The 25,154-nt window shown below is 46.9% G+C and overlaps 2 protein-coding genes across 2 annotated transcripts in view; both read right to left on the reverse strand.

The window, feature by feature from the left end:
- The window catches only part of LOC142856908 (vomeronasal type-2 receptor 26-like), a 151,860-nt gene that overhangs the window by 88,725 nt on the left and 37,981 nt on the right, over positions 1-25,154 (reverse strand). The gene's annotated exons all lie outside the window — the stretch shown is intronic.
- Positions 780-23,993, reverse strand: LOC142860639 (kinase suppressor of Ras 1-like). The gene is made up of 2 exons (XM_075992136.1): positions 23,558-23,993; positions 780-903 (listed from the first exon to the last, which is right to left on the reverse strand). The coding sequence occupies exons 1-2, from the start codon at positions 23,786-23,788 to the stop codon at positions 793-795; spliced, it is 342 nt and encodes a 113-aa protein (XP_075848251.1). The 5' UTR covers positions 23,789-23,993; the 3' UTR covers positions 780-792.

Raw genomic sequence — 25,154 nt, forward strand, 5'->3', positions numbered from 1 at the left:
CCCTGCCACCTTGTCCTAGGGCCTCAAGAGCCTGTAGATAGAAAAGGTATTTACAGTCTCATGGGAATGTCAGGCAGCCTTGAACTTCTGGAGCTCAGGCCCATTCTTTACAGGTCTGGGGCTGTTGAATCTGTAGATAGATTGTACTCACCTTGAGTAACTTGTCCTCCCTTTGATTATGTTTGCCCACTACATGCTGATGTTTCCCCATTACCACAGATAGTTAGGCCAGCTGGGGAACTACTCCTTCTACTGAAGGGACATGGATCCTTTTAGGTGTTGGAGTTTTCAATAGTAGTTTGATAATTTCTGGCATTACCTGTTCTCTCATTTGGGTTCTGAAGTGTAGGTGTCATGACTATATCAGACTCTTAGCTACCTAATCTAGGAAACATGAGGTCTTTTGGGGTGCTGTTTCCCAGAAATCAGGGGTAGCAGGAGGAGGCCTGCAGGGCCTTACTATGCAGAGTTTGTCTGCAGGGATCGGCACAGCCGACTACTGATGGAAAGGACTCAGCTAAAGAAGAAGGTGGATGAGCTGAGGCAGGAGGCAAGGAAACTGCAGAATAATCGGACTGTGCTGAAGTACCACCTGGAGGATTTGAAATTGATCCTTAATGACCAAGACAAAGAGATCAGTTACCTCAAAATCCAGCAACAACAGGTAGGGGCCGGCAACAAGTCAGGCTAAGCTCTGGTACTATTTGCCCATTTGACTACCTCTCTACCCATCCAACCACCAGTGTTTAACCCATCCACTTACTCACCCATACTCCCTGCCAGCCACGGACCTCATATATTCCAGACATTCCCTTCAGTGTCCATGCACAAGGACTTCTGGGAAGCTTTTGTCTTATGGAGATCTGAAATACGGGCAAGCCTTCCTTTCTGCTCTGCTCGAAGCTGCAATTCAGAGAAGGAAATGGGTCAATAACATATCACACATGTACTTGTATTTATGATGGGTAACCTTCTAGGCACAGAGCTTAGAGTAAGTGAGTTCTTGGTCCTGCTGCTTTTTCGTTTGGCAGGGATCATGTCCCATCGCAGGTGGGAAGCAGTTTATAAGGTGGAGATCCCTGTGCTAGGGCCAACAGAGTGCTTCTCATACTCATGGATTTGCGTGGCCTGTTGGCTTCCCTTTTCTGCCTGCATCCCAATGTGTTCTCTTTGCTTCCCTGAATTCTTGGTTCACAGTGACAGAAGCTTGAATAGCAGCTTGTCAGCCCTGTTTTCTGAGAGTTGTGCTGGACTGTTCTCCCTTCCAGACTAAAATGTGTGGTTGACTGGATGATCATCTCGGGGCTTTTGACAAGCTGGTGATGAAAGGTGGGAGATTTGGTCCTATGGCAGAAGAATTTCTGTAATCACATCAATATAGTCTAAGAAAATCACTTTTCTCACAATAATTTTAGTTCCCAAGGAATTATGGCTGAGTTGTGAGACTTTTCTGAAAGAACTGGTGTGGTTATTCTAAACTCAACTGTACATTGACATGATGTTTATTTCTGCGACCTCCTTTTTTCCATATTTCTCTTTAACACGCACTCCTTGTGGGTTTGAGTGTGAGTGCACGCATGTGTTTTTTCATGTGTGTGAGCGCACACATGTGTGTGTAGTAGTGTAAGGATGTGGGTGTTGGGGTGCATCAAACATGTGCAGTTTCCAGTTCAGACCACTGTGTTGCTATCAGTCTGTACCAGAATCCTGGGGTTCTTACTTCCCCAGATGCTTTTGTTTAACCTGCCTAGCTGACCAGCAAGTTCTTGGGATCCTTTCTCTGTGCTTAGATATGTATGACTGTCTCTAACCCTCAACAAAGAACACAATTTTCTCTTAAACAGGAGCTGAAGAGATTGGAAGAAAGCTCTCAGTTCCTGCAGAAGCAGAGGGAAATGGTCATGCAGGAAAAGCACTTGGTCCAAAAGCTGCAGCATCACTTTCAGGTCTCTCAGATGAGGTAGGAGCCAGACTGGGAGAGGAGGTAGAGCCAAGGGGGGCCCATGGACTTGGGGACAATATCAATTCTGTCCATCTCTGAGGCTACAAGCTAGAGCAGGGAACAGAAGACCTCAGAGAACTGAGCTGGTCCAGTAACAAGAAATTCCGTCCAGCATATATTGTGTTTGATATTCAGTGTGTCTGTAGAATTCATTCTCTATACCTTCCTTGTGAAAACAGAGTTCTCCCAAAGCTTTCCCTGAACTCACAGAGAGCTGCCTGTTATGGCCTTCCAAGATATTGGGTTTATAGGTGTGCATCAAGGGGCATGGTAAAATTCGCGTTTTTATTTAGAAAAATCCAATGAAGATTAGAGATTTCCATCTTTAACACTGCTCTGTGTAACATTTGCCAACTTCCTGTGAAAAGTGCTCTCTGGATAGAATTGGTTAAGGACTTCCCAGGATGAACCCAGGCAGATGACTCGGCTGTAGGGAAGATCCTAACCTTCTCGGGTGTGTTCTGTAACCGACTCCCAAAGCCAGGATGCAGATTCCCAGCTCTAGTCCCTAGGAAAGCACCAGTTTTTATTTGGTCCCTGAGGACCGACAGGGACAACGTTCTCAGGCACACATCTCAGGAAATGCTGCTCTAGCACGACAGGCTCTATCTGCATGTTGTTCATGTTCAAGGTTCCTTCTGGGCATGAGGACTGAGCTAGCCACACGCCCTTGTGCAGGGACCTGAGCTGCAGGCAGTTTAAGGCTATCTATAAAATGATGAATAGCTCATGTACAACTCATGCATTTCTCACGTGCTGTTGACTATAGTGTCAATATGCTGTTGCTGTTTACAAAATGATATCCCTGAATTATAGGAGAACACCCTTTTCTGTCTAGTAGAATGCACACTAACAGTGTTTATTTGAAATTATGACTTCAGTTTAATACTGAGCAAAGTTTTCGGCCCATCTACTCTGGGATCTTATTCCTTGTGAGTAACAACAAAGATATCAGTCACAAGAATAAATTCACTGTCCAGCAGAGGTGAGGTGAACTGAGGAAGCATCTTCAGCTAATGTGGCAGGTCTGTTTTTTTAAACTGCTTTTCTCTTCCAGGTCTGAAACTCCGCAGACTCATCTGGAACAGGCCACTGCCCAGGACGAGAGCCACCAGCAGAAGGATCTCCAGGAAGAACTAGGTGCTGAGTCCCATCGCCAGCAATACTGAATTCTAAGGACATATATTCTTCTTCAGTTTTGGTTACCCTTGAGTCATAGGTTCTGTTTGCCTAGCCAGTGACCCAGCATGGCTGCTTCTGGGCCTAGATTATTATTTTTTTTCTTTTTTTGATCATACCACTTCAGAGACCTGAGGAAGCCAAAGTAAGCCACAAACACCTTCTACACATGTTCGTCACATTAGGATCAAGGCCTACAGACTAAAAGACACCCCTTGTAGCTGGGAACTCAGCGGTGAAGGAAATTCCAGCTGATCTCCAGGTGATCACACCTAATCTGATTCATGTGTCCGCTGACTCAGTTCTCGAGAAGAGAAGAACGCATCAAAAATATACTTGAGATACAGAAATCCTGAGACAAAGATTACTCAGAAGCCTACATTTACCAGCAAGTGGACTCCACCTTGGGATAACATGACATATAAGCTCCTATGTGGAATGGATCCAGGAATCTTGAAAAAGCCATTAAAATTGTGACTATCTTCCTAGCGTTTCTCCAAGGCAAGCACTTGCCTGTAGTAGGTGTAGTAGGTTCTATCAATATTTAGTGATAAATGCTAATTATTATTAGCTTTATTTTGTTTGAGTTTTGTTTTAAATGCTTGTTTATGGTTCATTTGGTTTTGGTTTTGCTATTTTGATGTTATTTATTCTTGTTATTAGTTCCATAATTTTCAAAGTTTATCCATTGTTTATATTCACTATTGTTTCAAATATATTGTTTGTTAATAAAAAATTAATTTCCAACTTTTCACACTTAATTTCAGTTTCTTTCATCAAGTGTGGTGTCACACTGCTTTAAGCCCCAAATTTCCAGGTACAGATGGAAGCCATGGGTCAATGCCCAGTGGATGTCAACTCCTTGCTTTTATGCAGTTGGGCCACAGCTGCCTTAGTACAGCTCCTGATCTCAGCACTGTTGGTGACAGAGATCACGTGGGATCCTGTGTGCATGGTGCCTGTTCTTTTGAGGGCCCCCGTAGCTTCACCCTTCAGTGTTGTATGCCAGGAAAAACAAAGGAAACAGTAACAGATAATAAGATCCCGAATGGAGACTTGTCTGGCATCTGCCCCCTATGTCCTGGGACAGATGTCCCTGGAGAGCTAGGGTTCGGGCTTCTCTGTTCTCTTCCCTTTAGATTGCTCGGGGAACATTCACCATGCAGTGGAAAATGGCAGGCTGGAATATGTCCCCATGGTTCCCCAGTGACTCCCTGGTGACACCAAGCAGAGGTTAGATGTGATGCAACCTCTGAGCTCACTTCAGGGTATCTGTGACAGAAACAACATTGAGGTCCTATGGAAAGCCTTGACCAGTCTGGCTTCCATTTCATGCTCTTAAGCCAACCCTACAGAGGACACTTGTCCTGCTAGTCTGTGGTCTCTGAGGAGCAGAAGTGTCTGTGTCTTAAACACACCCTCTGGCGTGGGAGGTGTCTGTGTCTGAGAGCAATGAAGCCTGAAATCACTAGAGAAAATCACCCCATTTATCATGTGTCAGATGCCTGAGGGTACCTGATGAGGATGTCTCTGTCTTTGGGTAGAGAGGGGAACATCTTTGGTTTGGTTTGGGTTTCAGACGGGTACTCATGTTATTCCACATTGACCTTTAAGTTACTATTTCTGGGGTTCTCCACCTGGGTTCACACATAAGCCCCTTAAAGTTATATCTATTTACACTACAATTTATTACAGTATCAAAATTTCAGTTACGATGTAACAATAAAATATTTCAGGATGGGGCAGCACAGCTGAGGAAGTATATCAATGGTCACATCCCTGGGAAGGCTGAAAACCACTGAACTGCATGGTTAAGGCTCCCACCTCTACCTCCTGAGTGCTGGGACTTTACCTGGTACATGCAGTGGGGGGATCTAACCCAGCGATTGTGCGTAATAGAAAAGTGTCCTACCACCTGAGCAATGATCCTCACCACTTCACAGCCATTTCTGGAGGCAGGCCAGTGTCTTCAGGCAGGGGGATAGTCTAGGAGGCACCCCTTTGACACCTGGGCCTCCAGACTTTCACAGTTAATGACAACAACAGAAACACTGCAGAGCTCAGGCACTACCAAGACTGATCTGGATGCTGAAGAAGGCCCTTGTGGTGGCAGAAATTTCAAGAGTAGAGCTGGAGCTGTGGTCATGGCTGTGGAAGATCTGTATGTCTTTATTTGGGAGCTGGTTGTCAGCCCAAAGAAAATTCCAGCAACCATCCCCTCTGGATCTGATCCAATAGCAGAATAAGACGCCAGGGCGAGGGAGCAAGGACTGATCTCTCAGCTCAGTCTGCAGTGCATTTGTTGTGCAAACATGAAGACCTGAGTTTGATATGCAGCACCCATGAAATGGAAGGCCATGGCCAGGACTGCCTCAGCCATTAAGAGCATGGACTCTTTTTGCAGAAGATTGAATTCAATTCCCAACACCCAGGTGTGGTGACTTTGAACCACCTGTATGTCTACCTTTACCAACCAAAGCTCCATTTCTAGGATTTGTGTGCACACATGCACACACACACACACACACACACACACACACACACACACACACACTAAGAATCAGCCCGAGAACAGGGACCATCAAATAAGGGGGCAGAAAGAAAGAGTCTCATGAAGAGGACCATGTGATGGAGGACACAGGCTTATTAGACAGGATGAGCTGAAGCTATGACTTGGCATTGATTGTCTTAATTTTCATTACTCTTCTTGAAGCCAGTCTTAACACCCTCCCCTGCTCGTTCTTCTCTCTCTCTCTGTCTCTCTCTCTGTCTCTCTCTCTCTCTCTCTTTCTCTGTCTCTCTCTCTCTTTCTCCCTCCCTCTCTTCCCCACTCTCTCTCCTTTCCTTCCTCCCTCTCTCTCTCTTAAATTTTTTTTTTTGAGAATAAAACTGTGAACTTACGAAACAACCTGAAAGAAGAAGGATGACTGGATGGCAGGGAAATTTAATGTGGTCAGGGAGAGGAGGGATAGTCAGGCAATGCTCTTCAATGACATTTGACCTCGAACTTTCTGGAGAAGCAATAAACTTGACTAGTATGTAAGTTGAGCTGGGCACAGAGGCCCATTTTGCACATAAAATATGAATACAACAAAATAAAAACCCCATGATTTCAAAAGCCTGGAGAAGATGTCCTGATGGAGTCACCAGTGGTTCCCACAGTGGGGCTGTATGGCTAGGAGACAGTAGGTGGGTACGCAGAAAAGCAACAGCAAGAGTCGATTTCCATGGAGATAGGCTATATTCTTGTCAATGATGAAGAGCCACAGAAGCTATAAAATGTGGTCAAAATGCAGAAAAATCTCATCTTCCACACGCTTCACCTAGAAAACGTTTCCTATATCCCCTGCCCACCAACCTATATTCCATCATAGAGCAGACTGAATGATACAGGTATGGATTATTTAGGGTTTGTTCCCAGCATGCTCTGGACACACTCCATGTGGGGGGAGACCCTGTATCTGACACCACCAAAACACACTCGGTCAATATTTTGCAATAACTCAAAGGCCAAAGGGTGAGATTTTTTCTGTTTTGACCACATTTTATGCACACTGACTGTTCATCAATGTGGGGACCTTGGCTTGACATATATTTGGAAATGAGAGCCCTTCCAGCTGGGTCAAGGATGAAGATTGTTGTCATGGCAATATAGGGCTGCTGCGCACCCTACGTCAGTCTTGGGAACCACGTAAGATGACAGAAAATCCATCCATGTTCCTGGATCACTGGAGAAGAGTTGCTGGGTGATCTTCCAGGTGAGATTCCCAGTGATGTTGAAGGTATGCCTGTGATGTGAGCAAGAATCTTTTTAACAAACCCAATACCTTTGGTCCAATTTCTACCCAGCCCTTACAGTGTAGATAGTAATCGCTGTCTGCTACAGGCATCATTGATACTTCCTCTGGGTCTGCCACTCATCTTTAAACTCTCCACAGCTGTCTTTTGTTCCACAGACATTCAGAATTTGTACTCTTAAATCTGTCAGTCTGAGGCTTTGTTATACAATAAGAAAGAACTCCTCCAACCCAAGATTACAAAGCAACATACTCTAATATTTCTCTCTCATTCTTCCCTTTTGCTTCTAAGTGGATCATTAATTGTCACAATATTTCAACTTCCTATTCTTGCTGGTGGTGTAAAAGGCTCGTTTCTGTTGTGTTTACTATGCACTCTCTAATCTGTTTTCTGAGACAGCTTTACTTTCCTCTGGGTCACATTTAGGGGGGTGTCTCTGGAATTTTGTAGTTTGTGCTAATAATATAACTATCCTTATATTATGTTTTTAATCCTCAGATTTTGACTGTTTTTTCTATTTATTCTTTCAGATTAGTTATAGAATAAACTATGTTTTCACCAAACATAGAAGTTTTGTTTACTAATTTACACTAATGAGCTAATTTGAGAAATATTGCCTTTACGACACTGAGCCTTCCGTAGAGAAACATAGTGTATTTCTCTCATTTATTCTTCTTTTGCTTACATAAAAAAGACTTGATTTTTCTTTACATTTGCTATCTTAGTTAGCTTCAGGTTGTTGAATAAAATACCCAAGGCTGAATAATTTATAAGAAGCGGTTTGGTTTGGCCGCAAATTTCGGAGGGTAAAAGCCTAAGTCTGGGTGACCTCCATCTGCTTGGCTCCCCTACAGAATCAGCCTCATCAGTATCAGGAGTCCTTGAGATGGAGATCACATGGTGATGAGGAATCAGGAGAGTCAATGGAGAGAGCTGGACCAACAATAGATCAGCCTGCTCTCCAGTTGAGCAATGCAGTCCCTGTAACCTGCCCTGAGGCATCACTTAGAACACCATTAAGCTGAATTTTGGTTGTGAGGCACAACAGTACTGGCCTTGACATCTCCCATCAGTCATTATTTCCAGGTGTGTTAAAGATCTTGCTTTGGTCTGAATTCCCCCTCTTGGCTGCCATGGTAGTGTGCATCTAGAATATACTCAGAAGGCCTCTGTGGTAAAGGTTTGGACTCCAGCCCATGGTGCTTTGGGGAACAGAGGGGACCTATAAGAAATGGAGACTGGAGGGAGGATTTCACATAGGCTTGCCACCTTTGAGTGAGACACTGAGAGCCCAGTCTGTCTTCTCTCATATCTAGACAGGTGAAGGGCTTGTCATGTGCTGCCACCACAAGGGGCTATCTCACCACAGGCCCAAAACAGTGAACACAACCAATCAGAACTAAAGCCTTTAAAATGGAAACTAAAGTAAATCCCTTCTCTTTGTCCTTGACTATCTCTGGAACTTGTTAGAGTAAAAAACACTTACACCCTTACCCAAGCAGTGGTGATTAACATATCCGAGGGGTCTGCATATTTCCTTGTGCCCAGAGCTTCATAATAAAAATAGTTAAAAAAAACCATAGCCTGCTTGGGCGCTGGGTCCTAACCCAAAGCGGAGTGTAAAGGGGAGCTCGGGGGCTTCTTTGTCCCCATAGCCCACCTGCAGCAAGCAGGGTAGGCCCTTTGTCTGCAAGCAAACCAAGCAGCATGGAGTTGTGATCAGGGCACCTAGTGAAACATCATTGTGGTGAGTGAGTGCTGCTGCACCCGGGAACAGCCCGCCTACACTTCCTGATCAACCTACAGGGCTACACTGCCCGGTACCTCCTCTCTCTTCCTATCCCATCCAGCTTACATCCAGATCCCCCCACCCCCTGTCTCCCTCCCCCCCCTCCCTTCCTTGGTGGCAGAGCGCCTCTCTGCTCTGCCTGCTTGGGCGCTGGGTCCTAACCCAAAGCGGAGGGCAAAGGGGAGCTCGGGGGCTTCTTTGTCCCCATAGCCCACCTGCAGCAAGCAGGGTGGGCCCTTTGTGTGCAAGCGAACCAAGCAGCAAGGAGTTTCCATCAGGACACCTAGTGAAACATCATTGTGGTGAGTGAGTGCTGCTGCACCCGTGAACAGCCCGCCTACCCTTCCTGATCAACCTATGGGACAATATGGTACCTCCTCTCTCTTCCTATCCCATCCAGCTTACATCCAGATCCCCCTACCCCCTGTCTCCCTCCATCCCTCCCTTCTTGAGGCAGAGCGCCTCCCAGCTCAGCCTCCCTGGGCTCTGGGACTGAACCCTAAGTGAGTGCAAAGGGGAAGGTGGTAGCTCCTTTGTCTCCATAACCTGCCTGCAGCAAGCAGGGTGGGCCCTTTGTTTGCAAGCTAACCAAGCAGTAAGGAGATCTGAACTGGACTCCAGGAGAAACATCACGGGGGAGTGACATCACTGGGAAGGTACATCAGTTGGCAAGAAGACCTGATCCTGTAAAAGAAGATCCATAGGAGAATATTGGGAGGAAGAGATGGGGAGACGCCAATGCAAGAATTCACCCAACAATCTGAAAAACAACACGAAACCACCAGAAGCCAGCGACCTCACAACAGGAGGACATGAGCACCTTAATCAAGAAGAAGGAGAAAAAACTGACTTCATGACAGGGATTGACACCCTTAAACAACATACAAAAAACGCCCTTATTGAAATGGATGAGAAGTATAACAGAAAGTTCGAGGAATTGAGTAAATCAGTGAATGATACCCTAGGAAAGCAAGGAAAAACAATCAAGCAGATAATGGACACAGTTCATGATTTGAAAAATGAAATGGAGGCAAAGAAGAAAACACAAACAGAGGGCCGGCTGGACATGGAAAATCTAGGTAAACGAATAGAGACTACAGAAACAAGCATAACCAGCAGAATACAAGAGATAGAAGAAAGAATCTCAGAGTCTGAGGATAACATAGAGAAAATAAACGCACTGATCAAAGAAACAGCAAGTCCAACAAACTCTCATCACAAAACATTCAGGAAATATGGGACACAATAAAAGACCAAACCTAAGAATAATTGGAGTAGAAGAAGGAGAAGAAGTGCAGCTCAACGGTCCAGAAAATATACTTAACAAAATTATAGAAGAAAACTTTCCCAACCTGAAGAAGGATGTACCTATGAAGGTTCAAGAGGCATACAGAATCCCAAATAGGCTGGATCAAAAAAAAAACATCCCCTCGCCATATAATAATCAAAACACAAAATATACAGAATAAAGAAAGAATATTAAGAGCCGCAAAGGAAAAAGGCCAACTTAATTATAAAGGTAAACCTATCAGACTTACACCTGAATTCTCTATGGAAACCATGAATGCCAGAAGGTCCTGGATAGATGTACTGCAAAAGCTAAGAGACCATGGATGCAAGCCCAGACTACTATATCCAGCCAAGCTTTCGTTCACCATAAATGGAGAAAACAAAATTTTCCAGGATAAAAACAAATGTAAGCAATACGTAGCCACAAATCCAGCTTTACAGAAAATAATAGAAGGAAAATCACTATCCAAGGAGTCCAACAAAGACCTCAATAACTCAGACATCTAGAGACCCTTCACCAGCGCAACTCAAAGAAGGGAAACACACAAACCCTACTACTAAAAAAGTGACCGGAGTTAACAACCACTGGTCATTAATATCACTTAATGTCAATGGGCTCAACTCACCTATAAAAAGGCACAGGCTAAGAGATTGGATACGAAACCGGATCCAACATTCTGCTGTCTACAAGAAACACACCTCAACCACAAATACAGGCACCTACTCAAAGTAAAGGGCTGGGAAAAGGCTTATCAAGCAAATGGACCTAAGAAACAAGCAGGTGTGGCCATATTAATTTCTAACAAAGTTGACTTCAAACTTAAATCAATCAGAAGAGATGGAGAGGGACATTTTATACTCATAACAGGAACAATTCATCAGGAAGAAGTCTCAATCCTGAATATCTATGCCCCAATATAGAAGCACCCACATACGTAAAAGAAACATTGCTAAAATTCAAGGCAGCCATCAAACCGCACACACTAATAGTAGGAGACTTCAACACTCCTCTCTCACCAATGGACAGGTCAATCAGACAGAAACCTAACAGAGAAATTAGAGAATTAATGGAGGTAATGAAGCAAATGGACTTAACAGACATCTATAGATTATTCCACCCAAAGAGGAAAGAATATACTTTTTTCCCTGCAGCTCATGGAACCTTCTCAAAATTGACCACATACTCGGTAACAAAGCTAACTTACACAGCTACAAAAAAAATATTACTAACCACCTGTGTCTTATCAGACCACCATGGATTAAAGTTAGAATTCAACAACAATGCTACCCCCAGAAAGCCTACAAACTCATGGAAATTGAACAGTCAACTACTGAACCATACCTGGATTAAGGAAGAAATAAAGAAAGAAATTAAAGTCTTCCTGGAATTCAATGAAAATAAAGAAACAACATACTCAAACTTAATGGACACTATGAAAGCAGTCCTAAGAGGAAAGTTCATAGCACTAAGTGCCCACTTAAAGAAAACAGAGATAGCACATATTGGAGACTTAACAGCCCACCTGAAAGATCTAGAAAAAAAGAAGCAGACTCACCTAGGAGGAGTAGAAGACTGGAAATAATCAAACTGAGGGCTGAAATCAACAAAATAGAAACACAGAAAACAATCCAAAGAATCAATGAATCAAGAAGCTGGTTCCTGGAGAAAATCAACAAGATTGACAAACCCCTATCCAAACTAGTCAAACGGCAGAGAGAAAATTTGCAAATTAATAAGATCAGAAATGAAAAGGGGGACAAAACCACAAACACAGAGGAAATTCAGAGAGTCATTAGATTTTACTACAAAAGCCTGTATGCCACTAAACTGGAAAATGTAAAAGAAATGGACACTGTTTTAGATAAATACCTTTTACCAAAATTAAACCAGGACCAGGTGAACAATCTAAACAGACCTGTCAGTCGCAAAGAATTAGAAGCTGTTATCAAAAACCTCCCTACCAAAAAAAGCCCAGGGCCAGATGGTTTCAATGCTGAATTCTACCAGAACTTCCAAGATGACCTAATACCTATACTCCTCAATGTATTCCACAATATAGAAACAGAAGGGTCATTACCAAATTCCTTTTATGAAGCTACAGTTACTCTGATACCAAAACCACACAAAGACTCAACCAGGAAAGAGAATTACAGGCCGATCTCACTCATGAATATCGACGCAAAAATCCTCAACAAAATACTGGCAAACCGATTCCAAGAACACATTAGAAAAATTATCCATTATGATCAAGTAGGCTTCATTCCCGAGATGCAGGGCTGGTTCAACATACGAAAATCTATCAATGTAATCCAGCATATAAATAAACTAAAAGAAAAAAAACCATATGATCATTTCATTAGATGCTGAAAAAGCATTCGACAAAATTCAACATCCATTTATGTTAAAAGTCTTGGAGAGATTAGGGATACAAGGGTCATACCTAAATATAATAAAAGCTATATACAGCAAGCCGACAGCTAACATCAAATTAAACGGAGAGAAACTCAAAGCCATCCCGCTTAACTCAGGAACACGACAAGGCTGTCCACTTTCGCCATACCTCTTCAATATAGTAATGGAAGTTCTAGCAATAGCAATAAGACAACATAATGGGATCAAGGGGATTCGAATTGGAAAGGAAGAAGTTAAACTTTCGTTATTCGCAGATGATATGATAGTGTACATAGGCGACCCCCAAAACTCCACCAAAGAACTTTTACAGCTGATAAACAGCTTTAGTAATGTGGCAGGATACAAGATCAACTCCAAAAAATCAGTCGCCCTCTTATACACAAAGGATATGGAAGAAGAGAGGGAAATCAGAGAAGCTTCTCCATTCACGATAGACACAAACAGCATAAAATATCTTGGGGTAAATCTAACCAAGGAAGTGAAAGATCTATTTGATAAGAACTTTAAGGCATTGAAGAAAGAAATTGAAGAGGATACCAAAAAATGGATGGACATCCCTTGCTCTTGGATTGGGAGGATCAACATAGTAAAGATGGCAATTCTACCAAAGGCAATTTATAGATTCAATGCAATCCCCATCAAGATCCCATCAAAATTCTTCACAGATCTTGAGAGGACAATAATCAACTTTATATGGAAAAACAAAAAACCCAGGATAGCCAAAACAATCCTATACAATAAAGGATCTTCTGGAGGCATTACCATCCCTGACTTCAAACTCTATTACAGAGCTACATTAATGAAAACAGGGTAGTACTGGCATAAAAACAGAGAAGTCGACCAATGGAATCGTATAGAAGACCCGGATTTTATCCCACAAACCTATGAACACCTCATTTTCGATAAAGGAGCTAAAAGTATAGAATGGAAGAAAGAAAGCATCTTCACAAATGGTGCTGGCACAACTGGATGTCAACCTGTAGAAGAATGAAAATAGACCCATATCTATCACCGTGCACAAAACTCAAATCCAAATGGATTAAAGACCTCAATATCAGCCCGAAAACACTGAACCTGATAGAAGAGAAAGTGGGAAATACCCTACAACAGATGGCCACAGGTGATCGCTTCTTAGGTATATCCCCAGAAGCACAGACATTAAGGGCAACACTGAAAAAATTGGACCTACTAAAACTCAGCTGTGTTTGGTAGGGAAAAAAGAACCCTGGAGGAGTCCACGGGAAGCCTTGCAGGACTTCTCAGGACCTTTAAAACAAATCCCTAGCCTCTGAAGTTGTGGGCGGAGGGGGAACACACTAACATAATACATTCTCCACGGAAAGTCCTCTTCTAAAGGAGCACTACGACGTGGGAAAGGCTAAAGCATCCCAGGCTAAGGACCCCAGGCTTAGTGGGACACTAGTCTAAGACCCTGTCCAGATGACTTTTTTAAAATGGCCTGTAACTGGGGTTGGAGAATGGGTCAGCGGTTAAGAGCGCTGCAGGCCTCTGGTTTAGTTCCCAGCACCCACATATAAGCTCAACCACCTGCAACTCCAGTTCCAGAGAATCTTATGCTGTCTTCTGGCTTCTGCAGACACCAGGCATTCACATAGCACACAGGCATACATGTAAGCAAAACATTCATACACTGTGGTGGTTTGAGTAAGAATGCACCCCCAGAAGTTTATATTATTTGACTGCTTAGTCACTACAAAGGAAGATCCCTATTTGAGAAGGATTAGGAGGTGTGGCCTGTTGGGGGAAGTCTGTCATTAGGGGTGGGTTTTGAGGTTTCAAAAATCCACACACCACACACACACACACACACCCTGTCCCTCTCTCTGCCTGCCTGTGGACCAGAATGTAGCTCTTGGCTACTTTCCCAGCACCATGCCTGCCACACCTCCCCCATGGCGATAATGGACTAACCCCCTAAAACTGTAAGCAAGCCTCCAATTAGATGATTTCTCTTCTAAGAGCTGCCTCGGTCATAGAGTCTCTTCACAGCAATAGAACAGTGACTAAGTTCACATAAAGTAATAATCCTTAAAAAATCAAAATGATCTAACTTTTTTCTTTTTAACAAAATTCTGTGTGTACTGGGCATGGTGGTATAGGCCTGAAATTCCAGCACAGAGGGCACCAAGGTACCAGGAGAATGGCGGCAACTTAGAGAACCGCCTCGTCTAGTTCCAGGCAATGAGGGCTAAACAGGAGACTTTTAGATAGAGAGTGTCTTTTTTGAAATGGGAGAAAAATAAAACTCAAATTAATCAGCAACATTGATTTCAAAGCCTTCAGATATGGTAGGAGACCTCGCCACCCCATTGGCAGCTAGCCGCGCATCTGCAGAAAGCAAAATCCTCCTGATCAATATCCTGCCAATATAAGCCCAGAGTTGGTGCTGTGGGGAAATTTATTTCTTCTAATCAGAGCTGACTGATTCCTGTACTGCATATTTTTATCCCCCATTTTTTCCCCTTAAAATTGTGAATTCAAGTGTTAGCTCATTCTTGTTATTATTCCCAGGGCAGAAAAATGAAGGGCGGGGGGAGGGGGTACAGTACAAAAGTAAAATGCCTTTGGCGTGGCAATCTGACTGGTTAAAGCGCTCTGCTGCCCACCAACACCGGAACAGAGAAAATGCAGACATGTTCAAATGCAAAGGTTTGACGGGTGGCGGTGGCGGTACTTCAGATTGAGGCTTCTTTTCAATGTGTAAGAATCCGTGACAGTTTTCTCATCTCAGCAGCTGGCCCCAGAGTAAACCTCTGCATTTCCACCTGGATTTTAAAATAGAAGAAGCCAAAGAGGAAGTCGGAGACAGCTATCCATGGAGCACCAATGGCAGGCTTGTATAGGCCACGCATTGATAGGGAGGGCTTTGCTTTCCACAGATGTGAGGCAAGCTGCCTATGGGGCTGTGGAGTCCTCTACCACATCTGGAAACAACAAGAAAAAACACAAAACAAAACTGTATCTCTCTCTTTCCTTCCTTTGTTAAGCTCCAGGGCAGTTTTATGAGAATGTGAAAGGAGAAACAAGGCAGGCAGGCTATAAATCATGGGAGCAGCTGGGAGGAGGGAGATGGAGAAGATGAAGAGAGAAAACTAGGTTTTCAAGAGAATGGTCAGGTTCAGCAATGGAGGTTGGTGAGCTTGGAGGAACCGGAGGGGGTGCTTCAGGGAGCAAGTGAGAAGCCCAGAGTGTGCAGGAAGCAAGCAGGCTTTTGGCCAGTATTCAGAAAAAGATAAAGAAAAGGAAAAGTTATGCTTCTCTGAGTAACTGAAATGCGAGCAGACCACGTGACAGAGGCCTCACCAAACAGCCCGTGGCTGGCCTTGAACTTGAGAGGCTCCCCGTTGTCCCAACACCTCAGTGAAAGCTGACACTGAAAACAAGAGTGTCAACAGGCCTGTGTCACCCTAATTATCTTGACAGCAGAACCAGCGATGGAGAGGGGAAAAACACAACATCTGTAGGAAGGTTTCAAAGCCCAGGCTCCACGGGAGGGAAGGTTTGCAGGACAGCTGTCAGTGACCAAGCCTTGAAAGCACAGAGTCAGGGCCAAAAATTCCAGCCAACCCTCAGAGTCCCTCAGCCTGGATGGAGCAGAGAGGGCCCAGCCATGCTTCAGCCAAGTTCAAGGCACTGTCTTGTACGACACAATGGAGAGACTCTCAGCTTAGGGCTCCTCTGTTAATCACTGCTAACTCTCCCTAACAGGAACTCTGCTTAGCAAAGGTGCTTGCCGCCAGGTCTGACCTGAGGTCCAATTCCTACAAGCTGTCTAACCTTCACTTGGGCACTGTGGCGCACACACCCACATCCACATACATAAAGAAATGTAATTTTAAAATCAAGGTGTTAAATTTTTTAAATGGGCAGGCACCAGACAGCCAGAGATATGGCTCAGTGGTTACAAGAACTGGCAGCTCTTCCAGACGACCTGAGTTTGACCCCCAGCATCTAGATGGTGGCTCACACATCTGTTAACTCCAGTTTGAGGGGATCTGACACTTTCTTCTGGTTACAGAAAGCACAAGGCATATATATGGTATACATATATACATGCAGGCAAAACACTAAATAATTTTTAGTTTAAATGGACATATGCTAAATATAGTCATACATTTTAATTCAGCACAATCTTGCTTGCATGAAGATATATCAGCATGCCAAAAACAAAAAAAAAGTAAAAGTAAGCATTGAAAGTTGGGACATGCTGGCAGTGATGGTATAAACCTTTGGCCCCAGCACTCGGAGGCAGAGGCAGGCGGATCTCTGTGAGTTCAAGGCCAGCCTGGTCTACAAGAGCTAGTTCTAGGACAGGCACCAAAGCTACAGAGAAACCCTGTCTTAAAAAAACAAACAAACAAAAAAAAGCTAAAAGAAAAAAGAAAGGAAGGGAAGGAAAAGACAAGACAAGAAAATCGGTATCTGGTTAAAGGAACGTGTGTCATGGGTGCACGACTGGCCACTGATGGCGACAGACAAAGACACTTACAGGGCACACACTGCAAGCTCCTCGAGCACACGTGTGTACCTTTCCATGAAAATGTACAGTAGAAAGCTAGGAGGAGTCGGGGGTGAGGAGGACGGTTCCAGGGCTTGGCTCTGACAGGTGCCATAATAGGTGATTTTTCTATTATCTAGGGTGTTTCCCTTTTGCAGAGGGAACATGTATTAATGTGTATCTTAAGCACTGCAATTAAGAGTAGCAAATTAGAGATATATTCCTTGTCTCAAGAATTGCTCAGAAAGAATAAAGCATACAGAGTGGGCTGGGCATGGTGGTGCACACTTCAGTGCCAGTACTCGGGAGACAGGGGCAGCAGGGACTCTAGGTTCGAGGCCAGCCTGGTTACAGAGCTAGTTCTAGGACAGCCAGAGCAGCATAGAGCAGCCCTGTCTCAGAAAAAAAGAAAAAAACCAACCCTCTGAGTAAGTTGAAGTCAGAGCGGCTTCTCCTTTCTCAGAATGAAACCAGCAGGCTGGGTGCCCTTACCTCCTGCTTTGAGGATGTGCTGAGCTGAACAGGAGGGAAGCTACCCGACATTCAAACGCAAAGGCTGCATAAGGCGGCCACTTATCAACCCACTGAGCTGGAATTGAGCCAGCCCTGGGTTTGCCTTTCATGACTGACCAAAATCCCTTTCCCAAGCCTCCCAACACTGGTGTGTAGAGACGGCTGCAACATGAGTTCTCAAGACCAGGGTGTGGTGGCACATGCCTGGCATTTCGGCCCTGGGGATGCTGAGGCAGAGGGATCACGGCAAGTTCAATGCCAGTCAACACAGACTCAACCATCTCTGGCTCAGGCTCTCTGGCTCTCCTAGCTCCAGTGGCCTCATCTTCAAACTGGGAACGAAATCTCACAGGTCGCAGTAAACAAGTGGTCAGTGGTAGAAAGCACATGCTAAGGAGGGCTTCACATGGAGCACGTTCAAGAATGTTCCTCATTTATGTGGACCCTCTCTGTGCAGAAGTCACTCCCATGAACACTGGATATCCGCAGCTAGGAGGGGTTCCATCCCTACCCCAGGCAGCAACCCTAGCTCCAGGTCCTGGGTGCACCCCAGGCAGCAACCCCAGCCTCCAAGTCCCGGGTGCACTCCAGCCCTCCGCCCCAGCCTCTAGGTCCTCAGTGCACCCCAGCCCTCCACCCCAGCCTCCGGGTCCTGTGTGCACCCCAGCCCTCCACCTCAGCCTCCAGGTCCCGGGTGCACCCCAGCCCTCCACCTCAGCCTCCAGGTCCTGTGTGCACCCCAGCTCTCCGCCCCAGCCTCCAAGTCCCAGGTGCACACCAGCCCTCCACCTCAGCCTCCAGGTCCTGTGTGCACCCCAGCTCTCCGCCCCAGGCTCCAAGTCCCGGGTGCACCCCAGCTCTCCGCCCCAGGCTCCAAGTCCCGGGTGCACCCCAGCCCTCTGCCCCAGCCTCCAGGTCCTGGGTGCACCCCAGGCAGCAACTCCAGCCTCCAAGTCCCGGGTACACCCCAGCCCTCCTTGGCTCACAGCCTTCACAAACAGCAGGTCCTCCTTACGCCTCCTCTGAAGGACATCTGGGAAGTAGATCTGTCCAGAGTAAAAGTTGCCAAGTGAAAGCAAACACCCTCTGAACTAAATGTAAAAATGCCTGCCCTGCAAGGACATTTTTTAAAAAAATAAAATAAAATAACCAAAACGATAGCTTAGGGGGCTGGCAAGATGGCTCAGGGGAGTAAAAAAAAAAGGGCTTTCAGCCAAGCATGATGACCTGAGTTTGATTCCCTGAGCCCACATGGCAGGAGAGAACCGACTCCACAGAGCTGTGCTCTGACCTCCACAAGCATGCTGTACCTAAATAAAGGCAGAAAAATTTGAAGGCTCAGCTCAAGGGCCCAAGATGTGTGTGTTACCTTCCCACACATCTGCAGACGCCGTCAGTGTCACCTTTGTGCATGGTCCCTCTCTGGACCACAGCCAGCAGGCAGGCAGGGAAGCATCTGGTATGGAATGCTGCTTCCCAGGATTGTGAGCCAAACCAGGTGTCAAGAAACAGCCCTGCAGCTAGGAGGCGGTCCGTGTCTATCCCAGGCAGCAACCCCAGCCTCAGGTCCTGGGTGCGGATGCGTGTGATAAGGTCTCCCTCCAGCATCCCCACCCTCCTTGGCTCCTGGCTTTCACACACAGCACGTCCTCCCTAGGCCACTTCTGAGGGACAGTTGAGAAGTGGGTCTGCCCAGGTTCAAAAATCACCAACGAGAAAGTGGACACCAAAAGAGACAGGCCCTCCTCAGCTCCATGTCCTATTGGTGATAACTGGAGTCTCTCAGGTGAAAGGTTAAAACTGAGGCAGCGAAATGACACTTTCCAGACACTGCATGGGTGAGGAAAAGAGAACCAGGTTCTACTCGCATCCTTCTGGGGACGTCTGACTTGGGAGCTGGCAATGTTTCCTACAAAACCAGTAAGTCAGACTGACGGATTCCACAGAACTCCTAACTCAGGGCCCACTCAGAAGAGCTCTCTGCCAGTCATGGTAGGGGAGGCCCTGCTCTCCTCCTGCCTGGTTCCCCTTCAGATGGAACAGACCCCTCACATCCAAAGACCCCACCTACTGGAGTCCAGGTAGCCACCAGGTAGGACTGCCACAAGCACATGGGTAGTGACAGAAAGCTGGGTCAGCGAACACATCCCTCCACTCTTGATCGTTCCACTGGACACTTCCAGGGACCACGAGGAAGCCAGGCCCTAACACAGAAGCCTCTGAACTCAGCCCAGCCCAGGGGTTGAGAGTCAATCCTCTCTGCCTTCCCAGGCACAGCAAAGCCTCCAGGGTACCTCTACTCCGGGGCAACTGCTCAGGGAAGTGCCCAAAAGCAGACTGTACCCATGACTGTTTCTGTTAGCCTCTCCCCATAAGGACTCATGAGGAAAGCCCTTTAGAGACCCGAGCCAAGACGGAGCTTGTTTGTGGGAGGTGCTAGCATGCTGGCAAAAAAGAACAGACTACAGAGTACCAACAAAGTGAACGAGCATGAGCCGGCATGGGCATCTGCATGGCACACCTCTGTCTCCCCAGGCACCGACAGGGCCCACAGGGAACCCACAGACGGGAGCAGCAGGCCCAGCTGTAGAGCGGGCCAGGTGTCCCTCCATGGGCACAGCTGGAGAGTGGTGACATCGTCCCTGGCTGCATACAGGAGTCAGACCTCTAGGGGGCCTTCCAGAGACACCGAGTTCCGGTTGCGTCTTCTGCCCTTTCCCTTTAGACAGGGGAAATGTGTGTGGTGAAGTTGGTGGGCCTCCCGTAAATCCTGAGAGGTTGAGAGGAAGACAGCCAGCGCAGCCCTGGGCAGGTGGGGAGTGAACATTAAACCCTGGCTCCTTTCTCCCCCTTTCAAGTGTAGGATAGGAGATTTAAACACAAGGCCTACGTATACAAGGCAGTGTTCTACCATGGAGCTACACTCCTCACCCCTTTAATCCCCTTTCAACCCCAGCCCAACTGCTCCACAGAGCAAACCTATCAGTGGATAGCTTATCATCGTGACCTAGGATCTTCACAAGCAGCCTGCCCCTGGTCAGGGTCCCACAGGAGACATCCCACGAGCTGCCACTCTCATTAAAAGTTTAGCTAAGGAGGGGCCAAAGTGGGCTGGGCCTCTTAAGATTCTGTCAGAAGTCTGATATAGTTGGATAAGCCAAGCTCTCCAGTCAGACACCTGTGATCCTAGCACTCAGGAGACAGAGACAAGAGAACAGCCATGAGTTCAAGATCAGCCTAATCTCTATGCTGAGTTCAGCCAAGGTTACAGAAGACCTAGCTCAAGGTCTCTCTCTCTCTCTCTCTCTCTCTCTCTCTCTCTCTCTCTCACACACACACACACACACACACACACACACACACACACACACACACACACACACAAATCAGAAACCTGAGACTGGACAGGTGGCTCAGCAAGAAGTTAAAAGAATTTACTGCTCTTGCAAAGGATCTAAGTTCATTTCTCAGCACCCACATGGTACTAACCTACAATTCCAGTTCCAGGACATCTGATGCCCCCTTCTGGCCTCCTCAGGCTCCTGCACACAAGTACTGCACACAATACATTTTTTTAAAAAAGTCAGAAATTCGTGAGGACTGAGAATGGCCCAGGTTAACTGCCTTTCTGCACACTGCTGGGGTAAGCTGCCCTGACCCAGCCTTCTAGGATGGCCTCCTGCCCTGTGTCACCACCTGCAGGAAATCGGTTCTATGTGCTTCTTCTTCTAAAGGCACCCTGTGTAGGAATGTCACCAGAACCCAACCAGGGAAAGTTTATAGGCAGGCGATACCGACTCCATCAAACACTACAGGTGAAAGCACTCCTTCCCCACTTTACAGATGGAAGTCAGAGTAGACGTTAACAGACGTGCCCAGGGTCATCTAGACAGAAAGAGGATCAGTCACAAAGCTGTGTGGCCTTCTGTTCCTACCTAGCACTCCTGCGGTCAAAATGCTCAACATAATAAAGACATCTCCTACACAATCTGTCCAGTACATCTGGTTTTTAGTGCAGGTCTTAAAACAGGGATATCTACATAGAATAGCATACACAAATGTTTGATTCAGCCCAACAGAGCGTGTGCGTGCATGCATATGCACGAGTGTGCGAGCGCGCACGCAAGGAGATGTGGAAGGTGATGCCCCAGAGATGAAGTGATTCACCCAAACTAGCTGGTAACAGTCCTGGGGAACCAGCCCCAAGGTCAAAATTCCCATTTGAAATGTCTCCCAGTCCTGTCTTTCCAGGGACTAGAAGGACCCTTTCAAATACACTGTAAAGAACAGGACATACTACATACTACAAATGACCCCTGGGCCTTTGAATGCCACCGGGGATGACCTCACAATGCACCCAGTAGGGAGACAGCTGCCTAACCAGCTCAGAGACCTGAACATCTGGAGACTCTGGAATATCCTAATGCCACAGCTTCGTCAAACTGTTCATCGTTAGAAGACAAAGAATTTGCAGAGAATAGAGAGTAAGCCATTCGACATACACCCTGGGATCCAGGAGCACCTCAGAGGGACAGGGGGAGGACTAACGGAGGCCAACAAGAGAGCATTCTGTCCGCCCAACAACACAGCAGCTCGAGACACACACTGCTGGAGGACAACCCCGGAACTAAGACACACAGGCCTCCTATTGTATCAGCTTAAAACCGAACTTTGCAAGGCACACACACTCAGCTGTGTTCAAGAAATCCACATGCTGAAAAGCTGGGTGTAGAGCTTTGTTGGTTGCTTTTTAAGCAAAGCCCTGTTCGGTTCTGCTATAGCAACTATAACAATAATAATAACAACAACAACAACAGTAATAATAATAGCCAGCACGTCTTGGAGTCTCCCAATGTCCCTGGCTTTGTGGCTTTTCTGAAAATACAGCTAAGGAAGAGTCACCCTGGCATTTTGTATCAAACAAGGATTCAGGCTCGTGGTGTGAGAGGAGGGAGTACTGGTCTTATAATAAGTACAGCAATGACCGGCTGGCTCTATGACAGCTGGCAGATGCAATTAGATGCAGTGTGTGTGTGTGTGTGTGTGTGTGTGTGTAAAATCACATATCTAATAAAACAGACATCCTTGCCAGGTGAGGAAAAGCCTGTCTTTAGGACAGAGCTATTAACTGACCCTCTGTACTTTCAAAGGTCTTCCAGTCCTTGGAAGCAAGTCAGGAAGGCACTAGTTTTATCTTCAATGTTTAAGGGATGGGGGAGCTCCCCCTTCTGAAATCCCAACCATCTTGCCGGCTGGTTCTTCCAAATCCTTTTAATGCTGCACTTCCCAGCTATAATTTGAGAGAAGACAGCTCACACATCTTATTTTTCATTGCACTCCAGGTCATCTCTGTCAGCAACCCCCCTTAAGTACTGTGTTCTTACCAAAGGCTCCCTTCCTTGGTATAATCCTTCCTAGGCAAAAAGCCCAATAATTGGGGATGGAGTGGGAAAATCAATGGCTAATTTAATTTTAAACAGTTAAGCGGTGTGACAGCGTGAAAGAAAAGCATCCCAACGCCTGAACTGCAAAAATGCTGCTTCAGCAAACACTTTTTGAAAAGCGGCAGACAAGTCCTGGTGGAAAGGGAAGGAAAGGGCAACAGGATAAGGAGAGTGGGTAGTGAGGGAAAGTCAGCGACACCAGTCGACGCTCACACTTCATGGGACGTCCCCTCATCACCCCAGCCCACGCTACCGGGCTTAAGCACGCCGAGAAAAGTCCCGCGCGTGATTCAGTGGGACAATGATTACTATGGGCACTGGAAATATGGGGTGAGGACGGCGAGGGGTTTGCAGTGTGATACCCGCGAGCATCCGACCCGACACGCGGGTCCTCCAGCCTCAATCCAACCCCTCACTCACGCCTCCTCCCCCAAATCCTTCCAAGGTGAGCGCTCGTCGTAGGTCCTCACGCCACCGCATCAACGAGCCCTGGCAAGGGAGGAAGACTCTAGCCAGCAGACCCAGCTGCAGGATGCAACTCGGGAAGGAAAGCAGCGGGGCGGCTCCCGGGCCACAGCGGGTCGGGACTACGGGCGCTTCAACCCCTTACCTCCAGGGTCCGGATCTCCTGCTGCGTGAGGTCGTTGGACACGGAACACTTGGTGCGCAGCCCGCGCAGACTGCCGATGGAGATATCGATGAGCTTCTGCAGCTGGCCGCACTGCTGCAGCGCCCGGCTGGCCGCGGCCCCTGCACCCCCGTCTGCGGCCGCCGCGGCGCCCCCGCCGCCGCCCTCCTTCTTCTCACCCATCGCCGCCGCGCGCAAAGCCGCTCTATCCATACCTCGGCATCGGGGCCGCCGGGGGCCGAGGCAAGGAGCCCGGGGGAAACGGGCGCCTCGGCGGAGAAGCCTCAAGCCGGGAAGGCTGCACTAAGAGCGCCCCTCGGCGCGGCCAGAGCCTGAAGTCCCGAGTGCCAGCCGCCCAGCCCGCTCCTCCCGCCTCCCAGACAAGGCGGCAAAGCGAAAGCCTTCGCGACCCGACGGCTGCGGTTGCTGGAGCCTTTAGGCGGCCGCGGGGGCCGGATCGTAGCCGCGGGGCACGCTGGGACTTGTAGTCCACACCGCGCCATCTGTCTCTTGGCCCGTGCCCTCGGGGCCCCGCCCGCACTCTGGCCCCGCCTGACGCCTAGGAGGGGCTGTTCTGCGCCTGCTCCAATTCGTGTGCCTCGTGGTCTTGGAAGCCTGGTTCCCCATTTTTTCAGTTCCTTCACCCACATCTCCCACTACTACCCTGTTCTCACACACGCAAACGCACACACATTAGTAGCTTCCCACGACCCACGAATGGGGTGGGGCAGGAGCTTACCTAGATGAGTCCTGTAATTTGGGATATTGAGGGTCCGGAATTTTTGCATGAGCTTAGAGGCCTCCACGTATGGGAATGTGCCGAGGATGTAGCTCAGTGGCAGAACATTTGCCTGGCAAACATAAGACGTTAGATTTGATTCCCCAGCACTATCGAAGGAAAAGAAAAAGACCCCCTTCACTCTCATCTAGTTCTCACAGCACTTGACCCCGAGTTGTCTTGGTGTTCGCTTAGACCTTGACCCTGAAGATCTGTACCAAAGTTAATGGACAGGCAAAGAGAAAGGACTTTCTTCTGTGTTCTATTGACTCAACAAAATAAGTTTAGCGTGCCATACCCTGCAGATGACATATAGGCGGCGATAGTTTGGAGCAGAGAGAACCTGAGTTCAAATTTGAGTCCCACCACTCCACTGCCTGTTAGGTGAACCTGAGCAAATGGCCTTCCTCCGGGTTTCCCCTTCACATCAGATCAGGTCATGGCCACCTAAGCTTCCTAACAAGGAGGTGTTCGCACAGCACCCAGATTAATTACTTGCACGTGTGGTCATGTATAAATGTTAGCTCCATTCTAAACTCAGACGTCCTGAATGAGACCCAAGCAGTCAGTGGCCACAGCAGCAGAATTTCCCAGCACTTCCTAGCCCAGCATTTAAGCCTCACCACACCTATTCACTCTCCTATCAATCTGTCTCATCTATCAATTAAAAAAAGGGGGGGGGGGATGAAGCCAAGTGTGGTGACACACATGTTTGATCCCAGCGTTCCAGAGGCAGAGGCAGGAGAATCTCTGTGAGTTCAAGACCAGCTTGGGTTACTTATCTAGTCGGGTCTTGCTCCC

Source organism: Microtus pennsylvanicus, chromosome 1 (genome assembly GCF_037038515.1).
Source record: "Microtus pennsylvanicus isolate mMicPen1 chromosome 1, mMicPen1.hap1, whole genome shotgun sequence".
In the NCBI taxonomy this organism is placed as follows: Eukaryota; Metazoa; Chordata; class Mammalia; order Rodentia; family Cricetidae; genus Microtus; species Microtus pennsylvanicus.

Coding starts and splice junctions, on each gene's coding strand:
- LOC142860639 (XM_075992136.1), bottom strand. CDS start 23,788: ATGGATAGAGCGGCTTTGCGCGCGGCGGCGATGGGTGAGAAGAAGGAG. Junction 904..23,557: donor AGGAGATCCGGACCCTGGAG/GTAAGGGGTTGA, acceptor TCTGAATTGCAG/CTTCGAGCAGAGCAGAAAGG.